At 36.2% G+C, this 18369-nt stretch overlaps 1 protein-coding gene across 2 annotated transcripts in view; it reads right to left on the reverse strand.

Moving 5' to 3' along the window:
- Nucleotides 1-18369, reverse strand: part of RP1 (RP1 axonemal microtubule associated) — a 198862-nt gene that overhangs the window by 11055 nt on the left and 169438 nt on the right. For both annotated transcript variants that reach the window (XM_072411198.1, XM_072411197.1), the window contains exons 51-56: nucleotides 17690-17859; nucleotides 15978-16200; nucleotides 8009-8157; nucleotides 3647-3722; nucleotides 3463-3538; nucleotides 173-467 (exon numbers count right to left, since the gene is read on the reverse strand). In XM_072411198.1, coding sequence (XP_072267299.1) covers nucleotides 173-467; nucleotides 3463-3538; nucleotides 3647-3722; nucleotides 8009-8157; nucleotides 15978-16200; nucleotides 17690-17859 — 989 coding nt within the window. The remainder of the gene's footprint in view (nucleotides 1-172; nucleotides 468-3462; nucleotides 3539-3646; nucleotides 3723-8008; nucleotides 8158-15977; nucleotides 16201-17689; nucleotides 17860-18369) is intronic.

An 18369-nucleotide genomic window follows, 5' to 3' on the forward strand; every position in this document is an offset into this window, starting at 1 on the left:
CAACTCAGACTGGGTTTAGTGAAGATTCTTCATTTCATTACTGCTTTTTGCTTGTTGCATTTTTAAATAAAGACAAAATGTTTGAATGTTACCCATTTGGTGATATATTGCATTTTCCATAAAACACTCAAGTAAAGAAAATTAGAAAAAGAAAAGTTTTAATTTCTCTTACCTTTCCCCTTTCAAATGGATTTTTATCTTCCAAAGGATTAGCTAGCTGAACAGGTCCAGATGAATTTCCATTCTCACTGAATAAAATAATATAAACATTGGCATCTGTGCCTGCTCCGCTCACATCACCCGTATACACTTTAATCTCATGTTCCACTAGTTTTTCTTCAACATTTTTCATTCCATCGGAAGCAAATGATGTGCCATGGTCAGATTTACTGTTTTCATCATGGAGAACTTGAGAAATGACAAACTCTTTCCTGATTTCTGTGTTGCTGACATCAATTGAAATATGCCTAAGCAAATACAATAATCCATAAACCGTTATTTAGTACTATACAAGGACAACTAGTAATATGAAAACAAAATAGGACATTGTACGTCATACATATTCTTAAAGCTTTACTTTTGTTGAACATTTTCCCTAAAAGCATTATATATGAAAAAGGTTTATTTCATGTCTGATAAGCACCTAACCTATAGCTAACAGCAAGTAGGAAATAATGAAAGTATATCTGATATACACACAACTATTCTGAAATAAATAAGTTCTACTTTAATTTTCTACAATAAGTTTATTGTAGCATCCCCTTCTCCTTTCATGAACATATGCTTGCTGTCATAGCTTCTGAACTACTTTCCAGCAGATAGGTTTGCTATCATACCCTCCACACTCATCTTCTGCATACCTCCTACATATACTGTTATATCTCCAACCTAATGACTAGGATTCTAAAAGGGAATACCCCCCACCCCCAAAAAAAGTATTTTAAAGAGAAGTAGCTGTTAAAAATAGGGTTGGGGTAGAGTGAAATTTACTAATCCTATTTTACGCCTTTCCCTAAGAGTGTGGGACCAAGTTAAGAGCCAGGGACACTTTCTCCCCTCCTCTCTTTTTTGAGTAATCCCCTCTTCTAATTTTCATGATTTTCCAATACTGATTCCAACTTATAAACTTATATCAACTTTATAAGCTGGGATTGGAAGTAAGTATTGGAATATCATGAAAATTAGCTTGGTAAATAGTTTGATTTTTTGGCTTTTAAATATACATTGTTGTATAGATTCCACTGAGTGGAGTAATTTTTGTAAAGCCTGTTGTGAATATTGGGTTCTGTAGACTGTTTTTTGACTGTTGTTTTTTTCTTCTTTTTTTTTGTTCTATTGACCTCCTTCTTTTTCTTTCTTTTACTTTCTCTTTTCTTTCTATTTCTTTTTGTTTTTTTTCTCTTTATCATGAATCTATAACAATATGGATATGTTCCTAATGTTGTGATACTGTATTGTTACCAATTATGATTCATGGTGTTTTGGATGCTGCAGTACTCTCAAGTGATAAAGGGGAATTGTTTTGTCCATCTCCTCGGCTCTGTATATGCCTTTGGTCCCAGTTTTTTGAGGAAGCTGTCTACATGGAATGGGGCATCTGTGTACCTCCAAGTGAGTTATTCTGTAATTTTTAATATAAAATTATGAATGTTTTTCTATATTGTAATTCTGAATATAAAATGTTATGGGTCTCAATTAATGTCCTTACGGTATGAAGCAGATATCTTCTGTGAAACGCGTTGATTGAAAAATTTAGATAATACAACAGTATTTGAAGTATCACTACTTTGTGTTTGTTTTGTATGCTTTTTAAGATTTGCAATAAAACTTTGTTAAGAATTTTTATACATGGTTTAATTAATACATTTTTTGCATTTAAAGTCCTGTTTTTGTTTGTTAAATGATCTAAATGGAAAGTTTGAGATGTGGCATATTGCTGAAAATTATGTGTAAAAGTGCTGGACAAATTATATTTACTAAACTATATGTTCATGGAAAAACTTACTGCGTTACAAGAGGATAAATTATAGAAATTTTCCTGGGTATGGTCAGCCTGGGTTGACAGGTATATTCCACCCTGTTTTGACAGAACATGATAGGATATGACCTTATCAATCTTGTTTTCATAGTTGGTTCGCTTTCCGTTTCCCTGCCCCCATTACTGGTATTAATATCTTACCTTTCCCACCCTCCCTTACCCTCAAGTTTTACATGCATTTCAGTGGACATGCATATGGTTGGATAATAGCTTTGTCTCCATAATGTTTTTCTCCATAGGTTGGAGTCAAATATATACCTAAACAGAGGGGCCTAGGGGTCCAGCCAAAATTCAAATCAGCCTGCAAAGTGTGGAGTGTATCAGACCTTAGTAGATGTTACTTGCAGCAGATTTGGAACTTTATATAAAAAGGCAGGTAAATATTAATTCTGGTTAGGTTGAAAAGTATGTCCATTATCCATTATTTTAAGTCCCTTTATATCTGTGTGTTGCCTAACAGAGATAGTACAGTGTCTCAGGTGTCAGGACAAATAAGACTGGGGATACCAGGGAACCATGCCTAGTTCCCATGCAGGTGAAAAACAAATTGGTTTGGAACCCACAATACCTAACAGATTTTTTGTGTTGTGTGTAGATTACAGATAGTCATTTAGGTAGATTTTCTTTAAATTTCTATCTCTTTAAAGGATAAAATATATATGTTATTTTAAATATGTTGACTAAATGCAGTGTTACAATATTCATCTTTTTTTAATATGAAACAGGGCTGAGACACATTCTGGACTCTGCAGTACATTTGTAGCTGTGGTTATAACCTCATATGCCTTTTGGATGTCACAAACTCACAACTATTTGATTTTGCCCACCAGTTGAATTTCGAGATGGGATGTAGTGCAGCGTGCAAGTATATTTGGCCCATGGAACATGTTTTCTGTTCACTTCTTCTCCATTCACAGTTTGTAGATACTATCAGTTTTTGTCTTAATTTTTGGTTTTAGTTGGCATTTAACAGTGGAGAATCCTTGATGGAATCTGGTTTTACAATTGACCAACTTGAGCTCACATGATGTCAGATGCCATAGATCACACTGTCCATATGATGTGACTATGCAATATCTCAGCCAATAGCTCAGCCCAGAGTGTCCCACTCTGCCTTTAAATTAAAGTAAATATTTCATAATATATTGTGGGTATAAGTTTTGAATAGCCAATGTGGGCCATTTTTGCTGTACCCTAGGATACTAAATGGGAAAAAAATCATTAAAAAAAACTTTACTTTGCTGTTGGTGCTTATGTAAGTAAGTAAAGCCTACTAATGCCTTTCTATAGGATTTGTATATGTATCATTCATAAAAGCCATCTTGAAAACCATAGACATCTGTAATCTCCCCTCTAATATACACCTAGCCAGGTTGGAAGTGGTAGCTAATAAAATAAAGGGTAGTTAAAAAGATTTAACTTACTCATTTACATCAAATACGTAGACTTCATGCCTCAAAGATTCCTTTACGAGAATCCTTTTGATGTGCAGCTTGCAGTCTAAAAAGTATTTACACAGGTATTACATTTACATATCCTATTTGCTCAAGTACGAATAAACAATCACAATTTATTTTCTGTTTAAAGTAAAAGTGAAATGAAACGCACCATTTCTGCCGCTCATAGAAACGTCAGTCTGATGTACTTCTCCGAGCTCTACCGCATCTAATACAGCTGTAAATGACTGTGAAGAAACAGCAGCACATTGATTGTAAAGGCTAAATATCAAGAGGAACATGTGCATGTCTGGCTCACATCACAACATTTTAATTAAGCCTACCTTTAGATACAAGTAATTGAATGTAATGCATTTGTCACACATAGCCTTTCACAATGTCATACGCAGCAAGATGCTTTTTTACTATGCAGGGAATCGCTGAGCATTTATAATCTTATTTAATGAGGACAGAACACACACATGAGCAGCTAAAACAAGAAATGCTACCAACAAGTACCTGTAAACAATAAATATTAAATATATTTCTTAGCAGGGTGAAACCATGATTAGGCATACCCTGATTATCTTTTTGGTTATGTTCAGTTTCTTCCTTTAACTTCCATGTAAGACTAATAGTTTATTCTGAGAGGACTGAGGTTTGGTAAGTTTGTATGTAAAACCAGGCCTTGGCTAAGCCTTATTCAGATCAGTATCCTGTTTTCTGTCCTGAAGAAGCAGTGCCATTGAAACTGCGAAACAAATAGATTGTTTATCTCAAAGAATAAGCATGTTTCCAAATTGAAACCGTCAACATAACCAGTTCAAACCTATACACATACTGTCATAATAGGTTGGTCTGTTCTTTCCCTTGTGGAGTAAAAACCCTTTCTTAATAGTGGAACTTTGAATTGTTTGAATGTTTTAAAAATGTCTTTATGGTGAAATTGTAAAATAAGTAAAAAAAAACATTTGCAAATTTAATCTAACAAATGACTAATTTGTATTTATTATATTCACAATAAAGTCCTGGAGAATTAGCATTGTCAGCCTTGGGACAATGCTCTTTTCTCCTTTCTTTCTGTTGGTTTCATATTATAATTTATATTTAATATTTTAAATTTAGATATTTGGGGCTTTATTACATTAACCCATTACTTTATTATTAACCTTATAAGTAAACTCCGTCCTTATCTAAATATACTATATTTTTAAATGTGTTTGAAGCTTGAGGTTAACCCCTTGTAAGTACCTGCTTGATTGGAAACTCAATGTAATAAATGTAAAATGAACCAACTGTTTAAAAACTTTGTCATTCCACTAAGTGGCTCATGCTTGTAAAATATCCCATGACATATGTTGTTATCCATAACAACCAATCAGAATTATTTTGTCTGCCTAGTAGTGAAAACCTATAGTTAACAACATTTCTGAATACATTAGCTCCAAGGAGTATTAAAATCATATCTACTATTCTCACATCTGTTCATTTCAAGTGGGCGATTTACTAGGTGAGTTGCCAAGGTAATGGGGTCAGTAGATACCTTTTTGTCAGTAAACAAAACACAAAGATTACCTTACTCCTGCAAGGCTGCACAGCCTGGACCCTGACCTCACTTTTCCTGCAGCAATTAAAGCAATACAGCTTGGTCAAAGGCCTGACCTATTCTTTGGGTGGTAAAGGAACAGCATTACACTGATAAACCCATCCCTATAATCTTTCCTCAATAGATTACTATAAGGATGACAGCACTGCCTCTCTTTTTTATTAATGGCGCTTGAAAGATTGAGGTACTATTCAAAACACAATGAAGGCTTCTTAATAAATAAATTAATGAACTAACTAAAGATCATTATATCTGCCTTTGATTTTGCATTTACTAATTTTTTTTTTTTATTGTACTAACAGTATAGTAGGTTTCGGTAAAGGGTATCGTCCCTAGTATCTATAAAAAGAAGGACCAAAAAACTCCAACCTTGGGCTTGAAATACCTTTAAACACACAAATATTAATCAGGTTTGTATCAAATATTTTGTGATTAACAAGGTATTGTATTAACATGCTATTACTAATAGATGTCTGTATAGAAACAATGGCCGTGTACTGAAACACAAGTGCTCTAACTGTCTTTATAAAGCAAGAACAACCTAGAGGCTATTTATGTTTATTCAAGAGTTCTGTAAAGAGATTGAGCAGCTTGTGTTTGTGAAAGGTTTATGCTTTTCTCCAGCCTTGACTGCCAATGATTTCTCTAGCTACTGCCATTTAAACTAGCAGCCTTTTTATGTACAGGTCAAAAGTACAAAACTGTTAATAAAACCACTTGGATATAAAACAAGTTGGAGAAAATTGTCATATAAACCAGACTAAGTATTTCAGAAAGTATTTAGAGTCTTGCTAATGTGTTGTCCTTCGTACACTATGTGAGTATAACACTATTCTCGTCACTTCCACGCTTATGACGCCTGCTACAAAACTAACTCAGTGTTACTTTAATGTCAGCAGTGTTAATGCACCACTGAATGATGATACCTCTAGAATTTAGCTCTGCATGCTCATGTATTCTTAAGAATGTAGGAGATTATACATTTAGAACTACCCATAGTTGGTGGATATCAGTCAGAAGAAACATGTGATTCTACCATTTAGATATTTGTTGTAACAAATATTTTGGTTGTGGGTAGAAGACCTTTGTTGAAAAGATGCTGACCATAAATGTAATGAAAAGGATAATCGTCCTTGCTCAGAACTGGAAATCCATGTCTACCCCTACAAACTTGTTCACATACTGCCATCTATATCATAGAATCACATAATTGAGCCCTGAAGTGGTGGTGGTAACCATTTCAAGGTTTGTATTATTGTTTGTAACTGAAATGGTGATATCCGGGTTCTAGTCATTGGGATGACTCTGACTTGACAACATTACTCACAGAGATGGCTGGGGACCTCCAGAAGGAAAAAGTGTAAACTAATAGGCATACATGATCTGAATCCTGCCAATAGATGTTCCGCAGTGCCTTGACTACCCGTGTGAACTAAATCAATCATCTCACTGTAAACATTTAATTCTGTTGCTTTGGGAGTGTTTGACAAGGGTCAGACCAAACTGCCAAATTAGTGAGTGGGCCCACATACAAAATTTATATATTGTTATGTAGAGGCTGCCTTGTGACAATAAAATATAATAAATGTAAAGAGAATTAAAGCATAATACCATTATAACATTATGAAAATCACATCCATTCATATACATCACAAATGTATTTTCTAAAGGCACATTGACATCAAAAACAAATTTTAAATAGTTATTAGAACATTTTTTATTGTATTGCTAAAATGATAAAATTCAGGTTTGGGTCATTTGTAGTTAAGTTGCCTTATACAAATTTATATTAGCTAGGCTTAGACAGCTAGGCCTATGATTTTATTTAGGACAGATGATTTTATTTTTGACTGCCTACAATGTGATACAGCTGATTGGTGGGGTTACTGGAGGTGCAGTTAGGATTCATGGTGAAGTCTTTAAACATGAAAGTGGTATTACCCCTTTAAGTTACAATATTTTATAATGCTTGTTCAAATAGACATGTTCAGTTGTGTATGCAAAATGTTTTAACTTTAAGGCCTGGTTTACACAGGTATTATTTTAAAAAGCTTAAAAACTTTAGACATTTATAAAAGTGTTTTAATGGCAGAGATAAGGCAGAAGAGTAAAAAACTTAATGAAAGCCCCCAAACCTAAATGCCCACAAATGGCAATAAATACTCTCACACACTTATGATCACCCATTAATGTCAATGGGTGTTTGGGAGAGTCTATGAGCATTTGCAGGTGTTTGTGGGTGCTGCATGCATGTAAAAACTTTTTAAGAGGCTTTTTGGCTGTTTCAGGAGTGACCAAACCATTTTTTAGCCCAAAAAATGTAATGGCTTAAATCATTTTTCTCTGTACTGGAGCAATAGAATGAATTAAAATTTTCACATATGGATATTTAACTACAGCTTTTACGTCTACATTTGTGTAAACTAGACCTAATTGTATAAATGACTCACTTTGAGTTTAATGGTTTCTTTTAGACAAAACCTCCACAATTTGCTTTCTAAATTCAGAAAATACAGTATTTATCAGTAATTATATAGTTATATTATGTACCGTATTTTTCGGACCATAAGACGCACTGGACCATAAGACGCACCAGTTTTTTGGAGAAGGGAAATGAAGAAAAAAAAGATTCTGAAACAAATAGTGTCCTAAAATATTTTATGTGCATTAAAAACCAACATCACCAAGAACTCGGCAGAGGGGGGGCTACAGGGGGGACGGAACAGCAGCTGGGAAGGATACATTTTGATACATTTGGACCATAAGACGCAGGGACTTTTTCCCCCCACTTCTGGGGGAAAAAAAGTGCGTCTTATGGTCCGAAAAATACGGTAGTTATTTTTACTGATCTCCTACTAGCACTGTTATATTTTCTTTAGAATATGCTTATGTCTACAATAACATTAAATTACAAATAATCTACCTTACCTCATCTCCATTTTCATCTAGTGTACTTTGCCATTGCAGGTACCTATGTCCTGTGTCTCCATGCTTTCCGTGCACACAAACACCAATATTTAGTTTATGTTTCTGCTCCAGCACGCCAGTGGAAAATAAAGTGATGTGATATGTGACAGCTATAAATACAAATTACAGTCATTTAGATGCATTATTAAATGCAACTTGGAAATAATAACATCTTCTAGAATTCTAGTGTATAGCAAGTTAATAGGATTTTTGAAGAAAACAAAGACTACATTATATGTGAGTTGTTTTGGCATGTGACATCGTCTCCACAATATTTTGTCAGCTTCAGACCATCTTTACATCATATTTCCTGGATGATACCAGGAAGTATGGTCACCCTGTCTTTGGTCTTGATAAGACTTTGGCTGCATTACCTTTACACATGAGTTCCTGAGCCCACATACCTATCACCATCACTAGGCCAAAAAGATAGTTTCCTGATGTTTCCCCGATTTTACTAGAGTTTGGGCAGTAGAACACAATATATTGTACTTGCTTGGGTTTGTCTATAAATAATTCAACCTTCCAGCTTCAGCTTTTAATAACTCTGAGATCTTGCAACCTACATGAAGCTTTGTGCATGCACAGTCCCAGTGCCCCTTGGGAAACATTAGCCCTTCTGTTCAACACTACCAGTTCCTTGGACCCTGCTTAGTCCATACAAATTGATTATGTTATGTTAAATTCATTAAGCCCTTAGTTCACAACCCAACACAGGTCATAAGGAGAATGACAGCTCCTTGATGTGTTTTATACTACAAGTACTTGGTCATAAGGCTTGCCTTACCACATTCCACTTCTTGTTGGTGAGTATTTTCAAAATGAGTGGTGCACTGTTTTAAATAGTTAGACCTCTAGTCTAACTACAGTACATTTAGACCCCAGTACCATTCATAGCCCAAATATCATCCTAGTTAGGTAAGGATTGAACACAAAGTGACTTAAAAGATTGACTAAAAAGTTTAAGAGTTAATATTACATTTTAGTCTTTTAAGGCATCAGTGTATTGTAGATCTACCTTTTGTTTGATGCTATTGTGTATCAATGGTAAGTCAAGGCAACAAATCAGACCTCATTCTTAAAGCAAATCTAAACTTAAAAAATAAAAAGTCATCAGGTAGATTTGGAGGCTTTTTGTTTTAGCTCTAACCTGTATGGCACAGTTTAGAGCTCGGAACCATCAGTGGCCATCCATTGACCGAAGAGGATCACCATCTTCTCTGAAGTCCACAGTGAAGCCTGACCATTCCTCAAATGACAGATTCTAGATACAAGTCTGTGACAAATTCAGCTGTGCTTACTTGTTGTTTATGTCAGAAGCCTAATACCCATCAATGACTTAGTTCCTCTACCTCTTAGCTTTCAGTAAAAGAGTAAAAAAAGTTGAATTATAGTTTGTCAATATGCTACATTTACATTACACATAAACACAAACTTTTGCCAAAGAAAGTGTGTCATAAAAAGATATTTTATCTTGTTGACATCTTGTTTTCTGTTCATATGGCGCCATGCAGTTGTGGATGCAGCTGAAGTGCAATTAATATAAAGCCATTGCCATAACTGTCCTACTCTTTTATGGAAGATGCACAGAAAAGGTGTGCAGAAATACTTCAAGGTGAACAAGAACAAAGTCGGTAATTATGGGACAGATAGCCTCCTATAGAATACTTTCCAACAAGCTGTAGATAATGTTTTAAAGGTTTGTGATGATTGCGTGTGTGGATCACATAAATTGTAGCTGCAAATCTCATAAAATGCTGGTCGCAATCCAGCAGCAAGTCTCATGAGTCAGCATAATAATATTACAGGAAGGAAATTGATTTCATTACATTTTTTATTTTTTTTAATTCCACTGTCTCATTTTCCCTTGAGATCTTTTTTTTAACACTGCTAGCTCCACTGATGATCTGTGATAATGAACCTTTGAAAAGTCTAGCTTTCTATGTGTATGTAGGTGTCAGTGCTTTCTGTGCACCCTCCTGTTACAATATATAACCCTGCATACCTACCATTAACATTTTCCAGTTATCCACCATTTGTGTACATGGAAATACACACAAGTAAGTTCAAATTAAATATTGAGACTTTAGGTCAAGAAATCTGTGTATTGCAGGTGTTTATATAACCCCTAAAACTGGTACTGTGTAATTCTAAATATATATTTTTTTCAACAGCAGTGTCTAGCAATGTCAAGTCAAGTCAACAAGTAAGACCTTGGCTTTCAGTAGCAGAGCAATAAACGTTAATTTCTGATTTGTTACTATGACTACTAAATAAATAGCCTGCTATAATTCAATTTCCTACTATCACTAATTGTCCCATAATAATAAAGGAAACTTGTTGTGTTTTGCCTATTTCTTGTTTTACGTCAATCAGCAGGTAGTAAATGATAACTATTTTTTGTGGTTAACCAAGTTAACCAAGTATTGGGGGGTAGGGTGAGAGTTTGTTCACAAGTGGTTGCTTTTTGTTGTAGGTACTGTTTACTGGGTGCCTGATTGTGTTTTGAAGGTGGATATAATAGGCAATTGCAGGTGTTTATATAACCCCTAAAACTGCTTTAGAAGTGGTTGTAGTTGTCTTGCACAGGAAATAGCGGGAACAGTGGGGTTTCAGAAAGCAGAACCACGCTGTCTGTGTGCACCTCACAAATTTCAAAATGCATTTTAAAGTGCTTAAAAGCCACTAACAAATTACCTAGCAAACATTTTAAAAGTGTTCCTATTCAGAGCTATTCAAGTCTGTTGAAGTCTATTAAAGTAGACCAACTATAAGAAACTACACAAAGTATCTCAGGACCAAGACAAAACCACATACAAACTCTAAAAGAAAAACATCTTTAACTGCTCTTATTCATTTCAATTTAAATGAGAGGGCTTTGGTATAGACTTTCTTTAAATGTAAACCTCTAAATAACTAGTATATCGTCTGTCGCAAAATCATTTATTTAAACGGGCTGCCTACCACACAACAGCACATGTAAAGAAGTACATTCCCCCACATTGCATGGTGCATGCAGTTCTGCGTTGTGATGCAATGCACTGCAGGTCTGCTGACAATCCAGTGGATTTTGATGCTATTTAGAATGAATAGCACTACAGCACCCCATATGTGAACCCAAACTACTACCTACTACTACAATCCGATAATGACTTCTATAATAATTCAGCATGTGTACAGATCCCTAATGTGTGTACACCAAAGCTTGCCCCCCAAAATAATGCATGGATTGCAAACAAAAAGTTGAAAGTGTTTATGTGAAAAGTAAATAAAACATCAGTTAATACTTTTAGTCCATTTCCTGTTGCTTGTTAATGAAGATGAAGTCTGTAAACAGTATCATGCAAGCAACATGCATCATGCAAGCAATATGAAAAATGTAATAAAAAATCCAGGTGTTATGGAACTGCAACAAACTAAAATTGGAGGCACACAGCACGTGAATGACATTTACCACAAGGATAGATCTGGGAATTTAAAAAAAAAAATCATGTATAGAAATATTTACAATTAATCAACATGTCATTGTTTCAATACTTCCACTGGATAATTAGATAGAACCCATTACAGATAGGCCAGGGTTAGCAGTACTGCTTTTATACAATAGGGCTAGGATAAGATAATGTAACTGTTCCGACTTACAAATTTAACTTAAGAACAAACCTACAGTCCCTATCTCATATGTAACCCGAAGACTACCTGTACTTTATTTCAGGTAGGCAGTTTTTAAAAAAAACACATTAAGATTTTACATTGGGTCAGGGGAAATTCAATTCTTGCTTATTCAGAAACAAAGCTGTATCATTGTAAAGTTGGTCTTCAGAAAAAGACCAAGAAATTTCCAAGTCATAAACTGGATACAAGGAATGATTGCATGTATTCAGAAAGCACAGACATTGTTTGACCAGAGTTTGTATATTAGTGATGTATGGAGTAGCTCGCTGACAGGTGTGAGTGTATCTTCCTAAGACAAACACTCTTGAGGCTCTGACTTTCACAGATATCAAATCAATAGTGTTCATCAAAGCTCACAGCTGCCACTCAATGGAAAGAGCTGATCTCCTGGTTTATGAAAGTTTCATAGGCTGAGCAGTGACAGTTTTCCATTAAAAGTTTCTACCATGTACATTGATTTGTAGCATGTGCCTAGCTTTCCTTTGCTTATCTTTTGATGTAATATCCTCTCAGATGCAAGTCAAGAGATCCTCTAATAGATGTCCTTTGTTAATCAATTTGCTCTTTTTCTTCACTCTTTTTCTTATCAAACCCTGAAACTTTTGTTGTGTTTATTTCACTAATTAAAAACAAAAATATAATTAAAGGGTTAGTCCCACTAAACTGTTGTGAGGGCCTGTCGCTCACAGTTGATTTTCCATTTATTTTACATTACTGGGAATTGCAGAGAACAAGTGACTCGTAGCTTGCCACAGCGGGAGGGGTGAAACTTCATAGCAGGAGATGGCAGAGCTAGGAACACCAACTGAGAGACCTAAAAGCTGGAATTCAGAAACTAAACAATATGCCAAAGGATGATTCAAAGAGTCCTTTATAGAGCTATAAATATCAGCTGAAATTTAAAGTTCTGTTTGAATAAATGTTTTCATTATCATAATCACAAATCTATTGAGTAAGGTTGGTGTAAGAAAAAAACCCTACTATTTACTCAAACAACTCTTCTATTTCTTGTATTTTTTAATCTCCAGGAGTGAAATAAGTCCTTGACCAATATCACACTTTTTATTGATTTATTGTACTCATTATTGTCGTTGGCCTTAGGTGTTTCATTACATATTTCACACTAGGGGGGTACAGATGGGCAGATTTGAGCAGCACCTACCTATTCTGATTTCTGCTCCACTAATGGTAAAGTAGCCCTGGCATGGAATACCAGTCCATTAGTTAGACTTATTAGTTTAAAAATATTATTTCAATGCCTATTTAGTGTTGAGAGCTAGGTACAAGAGTATAGGCAGCAGTGAGTACAGGTCAAAGTCTCTATTTCAGGTTATTTCTGAATATTTTCATCAAATATGATAAAGACTAAAAAACGTCACTGTGACACATGTATGAGTGAACTGCAGCATTCACTGAAAACATCGGTAAGGCATTTTCTCATCCAAGCAGTAATAGGTGTTTGATAGAGTGGTGGGGTTTTTCTCCAGTCATTCCCTGGTGTTAAATATTTTTCCCCTAGATGCTTCCCTGAGCCAAACAATGATTTCATGCCAGTGTCTTAGTTAAAAGGAATGGCAAATTTATAGACGTTTATAGACATCTTACATTGCACTGTTTGGAGGTAAAGGCTCCACGCAACAGCTAAATGCACAGATGAACACATGGGAGATGGTTTAAGCTGCTATATGATTTGTATTTATGTACATCCACCTCTAAAATTCACAAAGCTTTGTCACACAGTACAGCCTTGTCTAGCAAGGCAAAAGTTTTATGCTTCCCCATTCTGTGATAGGAGATTGAAAAGTAGCAGACCAATAAAGCTTATCTTGCTGTCACTCCAGTCTCTCCTCTAATCATGTTCTTTGTTACTATATGATCACTACAAACAGCACACTGCCTTTTAGACCTACTCTTTCTTATCACTGTCCAAGCTCAGCAGACTATAAAGGTGCGTACACACTTCCAATTTTTATCGTTCCAATCGAACGACGAACGATCGATTGGGCAAAAAATCGTTCGTAAAAAAGTAACCAACGACGCCGACGAACGAGGAAACTCGTTGGAAACGAACGACCGGACCGGCGGATCGGATTGGACGACGATCGTTGAACATCGTTCGTGTGTACGGTCGTTCGTTGATCATCCATGGGCTGAGCATGCGTAATGAACGAACGTTCGTTCACTTTCCTGTCGTGCACATAGTTCCTCTATCGTTCAAAGGATCGTATCTATTGTGTGTACAATATCTACGAACGATCGTGTCGTTATCTCTGTGTGCAGGATCGGTGCTATACGATCGTTCGTAGATATCGTGCAGGATCGTTCGTCGTTCGTTTTCCAACGATAATAATTGGAAGTGTGTACGTAGCTTAAGAAGCTAAAACCAGGTCACATTTAGGTGTTTGCATATACAAATACATTTATTGATGTAATATTATATATACAGATGCATTAAATAGGAGCTGAACTGTAAAAGCTGTTCTCAAAGGCAGGCAAAGGGCAAACAACTACTTAGCAGGATTTTCTGGGACCCCCCCTGCAGCTAATAATTTTTTATTACTGACTTACCCATCCCTTCTCCTTGCAATTACCATTCAATGACTTCCTTACTCATAACCTCTTCCCACACACAGCTCCAAGACTTATTTAGGGCAGCTGCTGCTAGAATTTCCTCTGTTGTCCAACTGAGCCTACGCCAGCTTTTTCAACAGGCCCTCGACATCTACCTGTCCATTCACTTACCTTACTTACTCTCCTTCTTAACCAAATAAGCATCAGTCCCCTCTTCCTATTGTATATTAGTCTCCCCACATCCTAAACTGTAAACTAACATGGGCAGGTTCCATTTCCTTTTCCCCTGTCATAGTTTATACTGATGTACAGTACATAGGTCTGTTCTCTGCTATTGTAAAGCATGCGATATGCATGGTAGTGCTTCATAAAATAAAGGTCATAATAATATTGTCATGCCTGCACTTCATTGTGTAGAGATGGACATCTTGGTACTGGCATTACGTTGCTTCCTCATGTCAAAGCCTCCAGCAAAGATACCAGTGAGAAGCACTTTGGTGACACCACCTAATATCACTCCAAATCTGCTAAGCAGTTGGAGGCAGCAGTTCCTATGTGGCTGTAGGCATAGGAGTGTCTAGGCACCTTTACATACCAGTAAGTACACTGCCAATTTTATCTGAGATTCAAGACAAAAGGTAAGGGGAAAAGCACAGCTTAGGCACAATTAACATTTTTAAGATTTTCCCTATAACATAGCAAATATCCACTTTTTTACTTTTAACTTTTTTACATGTAGAATGATTCAAAGATGCCTAAATGGTGATTGTTCAAAATGCTAGTTAATATACATATAGTGACAGATTGTCCCTAAAATGTCAAGAAATGTAGAGAATATGTTGTAGAGGCTACAGGGAAAGAGAGTATGATTATGTTTGTATAGGTTTTTAGAAAGAAACCAGGGACTATAGGGCTCTAGCGCCGGCCAAGGGAGTGAAAGGGTGGGTTCCCTGGCCCAACCCAAATCAGAGTTTGGGTTATATGCTCCTGCACTCAGGTGCAAGAGGGAGAGGTGATCAGTCAGAGGCTGAAGGGCAGCCAGAGGGTTCCAGGCTGAGAGGAAGTCTGTTCCAGGCTGTGAAGGGAGCCAGAATCTGTTCCGGGGTGGAGAAGAGAGCCAGAGTGGGTTCCAGGCTACATGAGAGGGGACAGAGCTCCAGGAAAGCCATGGGGCCAAACAAGACTTGAGCTGTGAATGAAACAGTATTGATATTAAGTGTTCGAGAGACAGGGCACCCAGTGAGATAGCTAAAAGCCCAGCCGGGCCACTGTTGTTTATTGTTTTTACTTTAAAGTGCTGGAGAGTGTGCTGTAACACTGGGCTAAAGAAATAAAACTGCTGCCTCTTATATGACCTGTAAGCATCCCCTTACCACGAGCAAGCCCCAGTAATATACCACAATATATATATATATATATATATATATATATATATATATTCTACCATCTATTACAACCATCATTCAGTATCCAGACAGCTAAACAGATATCCAGACAGACATATATTAAAGTTGAACTAAATGTATCATAGCTTTACTTCCTGTACATCTTCATTTACAATTGTTACTCCAGACTGGTAAAGCGCATCTTACAGGAACTCTTCCTCCCTTCATTGTTATTTGTAGCTCTGCATTTTAGACAGAGTCTAGAATTAAATAGATATTAGCTTATTCTAAAAACATACCAGAAAGGGAGGCTTTTAGAGGCCACTCCACTGGGACTTCAATCCATCTGTCTCCGCTTAATGAAAGAGGAAGTGTTTTATTTATTGACTGGTTAAACGTATCCAAGGTTCTTGTATTCTGCATTTTTAAGTGATACAGGGATAACCGCCCCAGGTCTTCTTGCCAGTTCTCAAGGCCCAGCCTCACTTTAAACAATTCTCCTAAATCATATGTTAGTTTTACCTAGAAAAAGGTGTACATGTAGCAAATTATATAGTTTGACTCCAAGGACAAAGCTGGATTAATAACAACACTTTTTTAAAACTTTTTAATAAATCATTTCAGTGAAGGAGATGGAGGAGAGATAAAAACAAGAGAAATGAGACTTTTCTAAGGTTTAATGTATAGCATAAGATGACAAAACAATTTTTCACTGCATTTTCACATTGGGGGTAGGCAGGTAAAAGTAAAGAAAGTAGTCACTAAAGATCCCTATAGGCATAAATCTACCTCTTTGTAATAGGTACACAATGAACTCTAGTGCATTAATACACTGATCTCTTGTCCTGCTCAAACTTACTGCTGAAAGTGCATGCATTACCACAGACAATACATAAACAGATGGGGACAGAGTAGGGTTGAGAATGTTTAGATCAGGTGTTTTTGGTTTTTGACATCAGTGACCAACTGGAAAGAATATATCTTACTAATGCCAATAGCACAGAAAGTAAGGGGGAAACTGAAAACAATACAGCTGTTTTGAAAACAATACCAGTGTTTAGACATTGGGGAACCCATAGAGATAAATTTAATGTGTTCAGGGAAACTATACTGTAATTATTATATCTACAGCTCACAGAATATTAGTGTGGAGGCCAGTGGAAACAATGCTACCATTCAAAAGATCATTGATGTTGGAAAGTGACTTGAGTATTGCAATTTGCTCAAAGAACTCCTAACAACCTCTGGAAGAGTCCTAGGGTTCCAAGGACCACTGGTTTAACAATAGTTGCAAGTTTACTATATAATGGGGGTGCTTATTGGTATATTAGTTGTCAAAGGAAGAGATTTGGTCTGACTTTCTGTTGTGTCCCTGGGACAGGATATAGGGAAACATTTCCTTACCAGGGACAAAGACTACAATATATCTAGAAGTTCTAACTTTTCCCAAATCTATTCAAGACTGGAAAAAAGTCCTGCTTTAGGTGTCTAACTTTAAGGCCATCTCAGACCTGCGGTTGAGTGCTGCATTCTACCTGTAGCTCATCTATCTTTCCAGCCGTTTGCTGTGTGCTTGGGAGCAGTGCATGTAGTTTTCACTGGAAGGTAAATGGAGCCTTCAACATTTGGAGGTAATTATGTATGGGTGGAGTTCTAAAAATCTTTCAAACCACTTAACATCTAACTTTAACATTATATCAACAATGGAAGCCATCAAAAAGACTGAAGGCTTACATAAAGCATGTTGAATGACTCATACTCAATACTTAAAAAAAAAAAAAGCGATGTACCTGGACAAAAAGGCACCTCCATATTACGCAGAGCTCTATTTCAAAGCTGGAATGCCTAATGTACATATACAACATGCATATAGACATTAACAAGTGTGTGCCTTATAGTAACTGAAAATCTGTATCTCCAATAATATTATGCCATATACAAAGATAACACTTAAAATAAATAAATAATATGTCCACTACAGTTTGAAGATGTAAATGTTATTTAGTTTTACCTTGTAAGTCATTAAGTTTTTATTTTTGGGTGACTCTTCTCTTTCAAGAACAATTGGATTTGACCGACCTTTGTCACCGTAAAACAAGATAACCAACTGTGGATTATAGCCAAGAGTTTCTGTTTGGCTCTCATTATGGAGTACGGACAAGTACATTTTCCATTCACCATCTGTGTTAGAAAGTCAAGTACGCATAATTAAATACCACGTATTGAAAGTTTAATACTGTTTGCTTGAGGCATATTCAGAGTTGCATTGATCAGTAATACAGATAAGTTACTAGCTTGTGAAAAAGCAATCTTAGCCAAAAATGAATCCAGTTCAGTAAACAGAAAAAGTTATCCAGCAAGCATTCTAGTTAGTCTAAGTTCAGAAGACCTTGAAACAAATATATTACAAATATGTGGACCCAGCACACTTCCTTTTTATTAGAAGACACTTTCCTGAATGTGCTTTGTTTTGGAACATGTTCAGATTGCCTTGACATCCCAAAAACCTGGGTCACTCTCCTATGAAACCTATTGCAATCTTGCATGCCCCACCATCTCCCATGCTGTACGATTGGTTAATCAGCCCATCAATAACAGTAAAAAGGCAATAGTAAGGCAGTGGAGGTTGAGGGATGGGTAAAGCCATTAACTGCTGAGGTTAATCTGAAATCTCTGGGTTGTCTAGAAGGT

This window comes from Pyxicephalus adspersus, chromosome 5 (assembly GCF_032062135.1).
Source record: "Pyxicephalus adspersus chromosome 5, UCB_Pads_2.0, whole genome shotgun sequence".
NCBI classification, from domain to species: domain Eukaryota; kingdom Metazoa; phylum Chordata; class Amphibia; order Anura; family Pyxicephalidae; genus Pyxicephalus; species Pyxicephalus adspersus.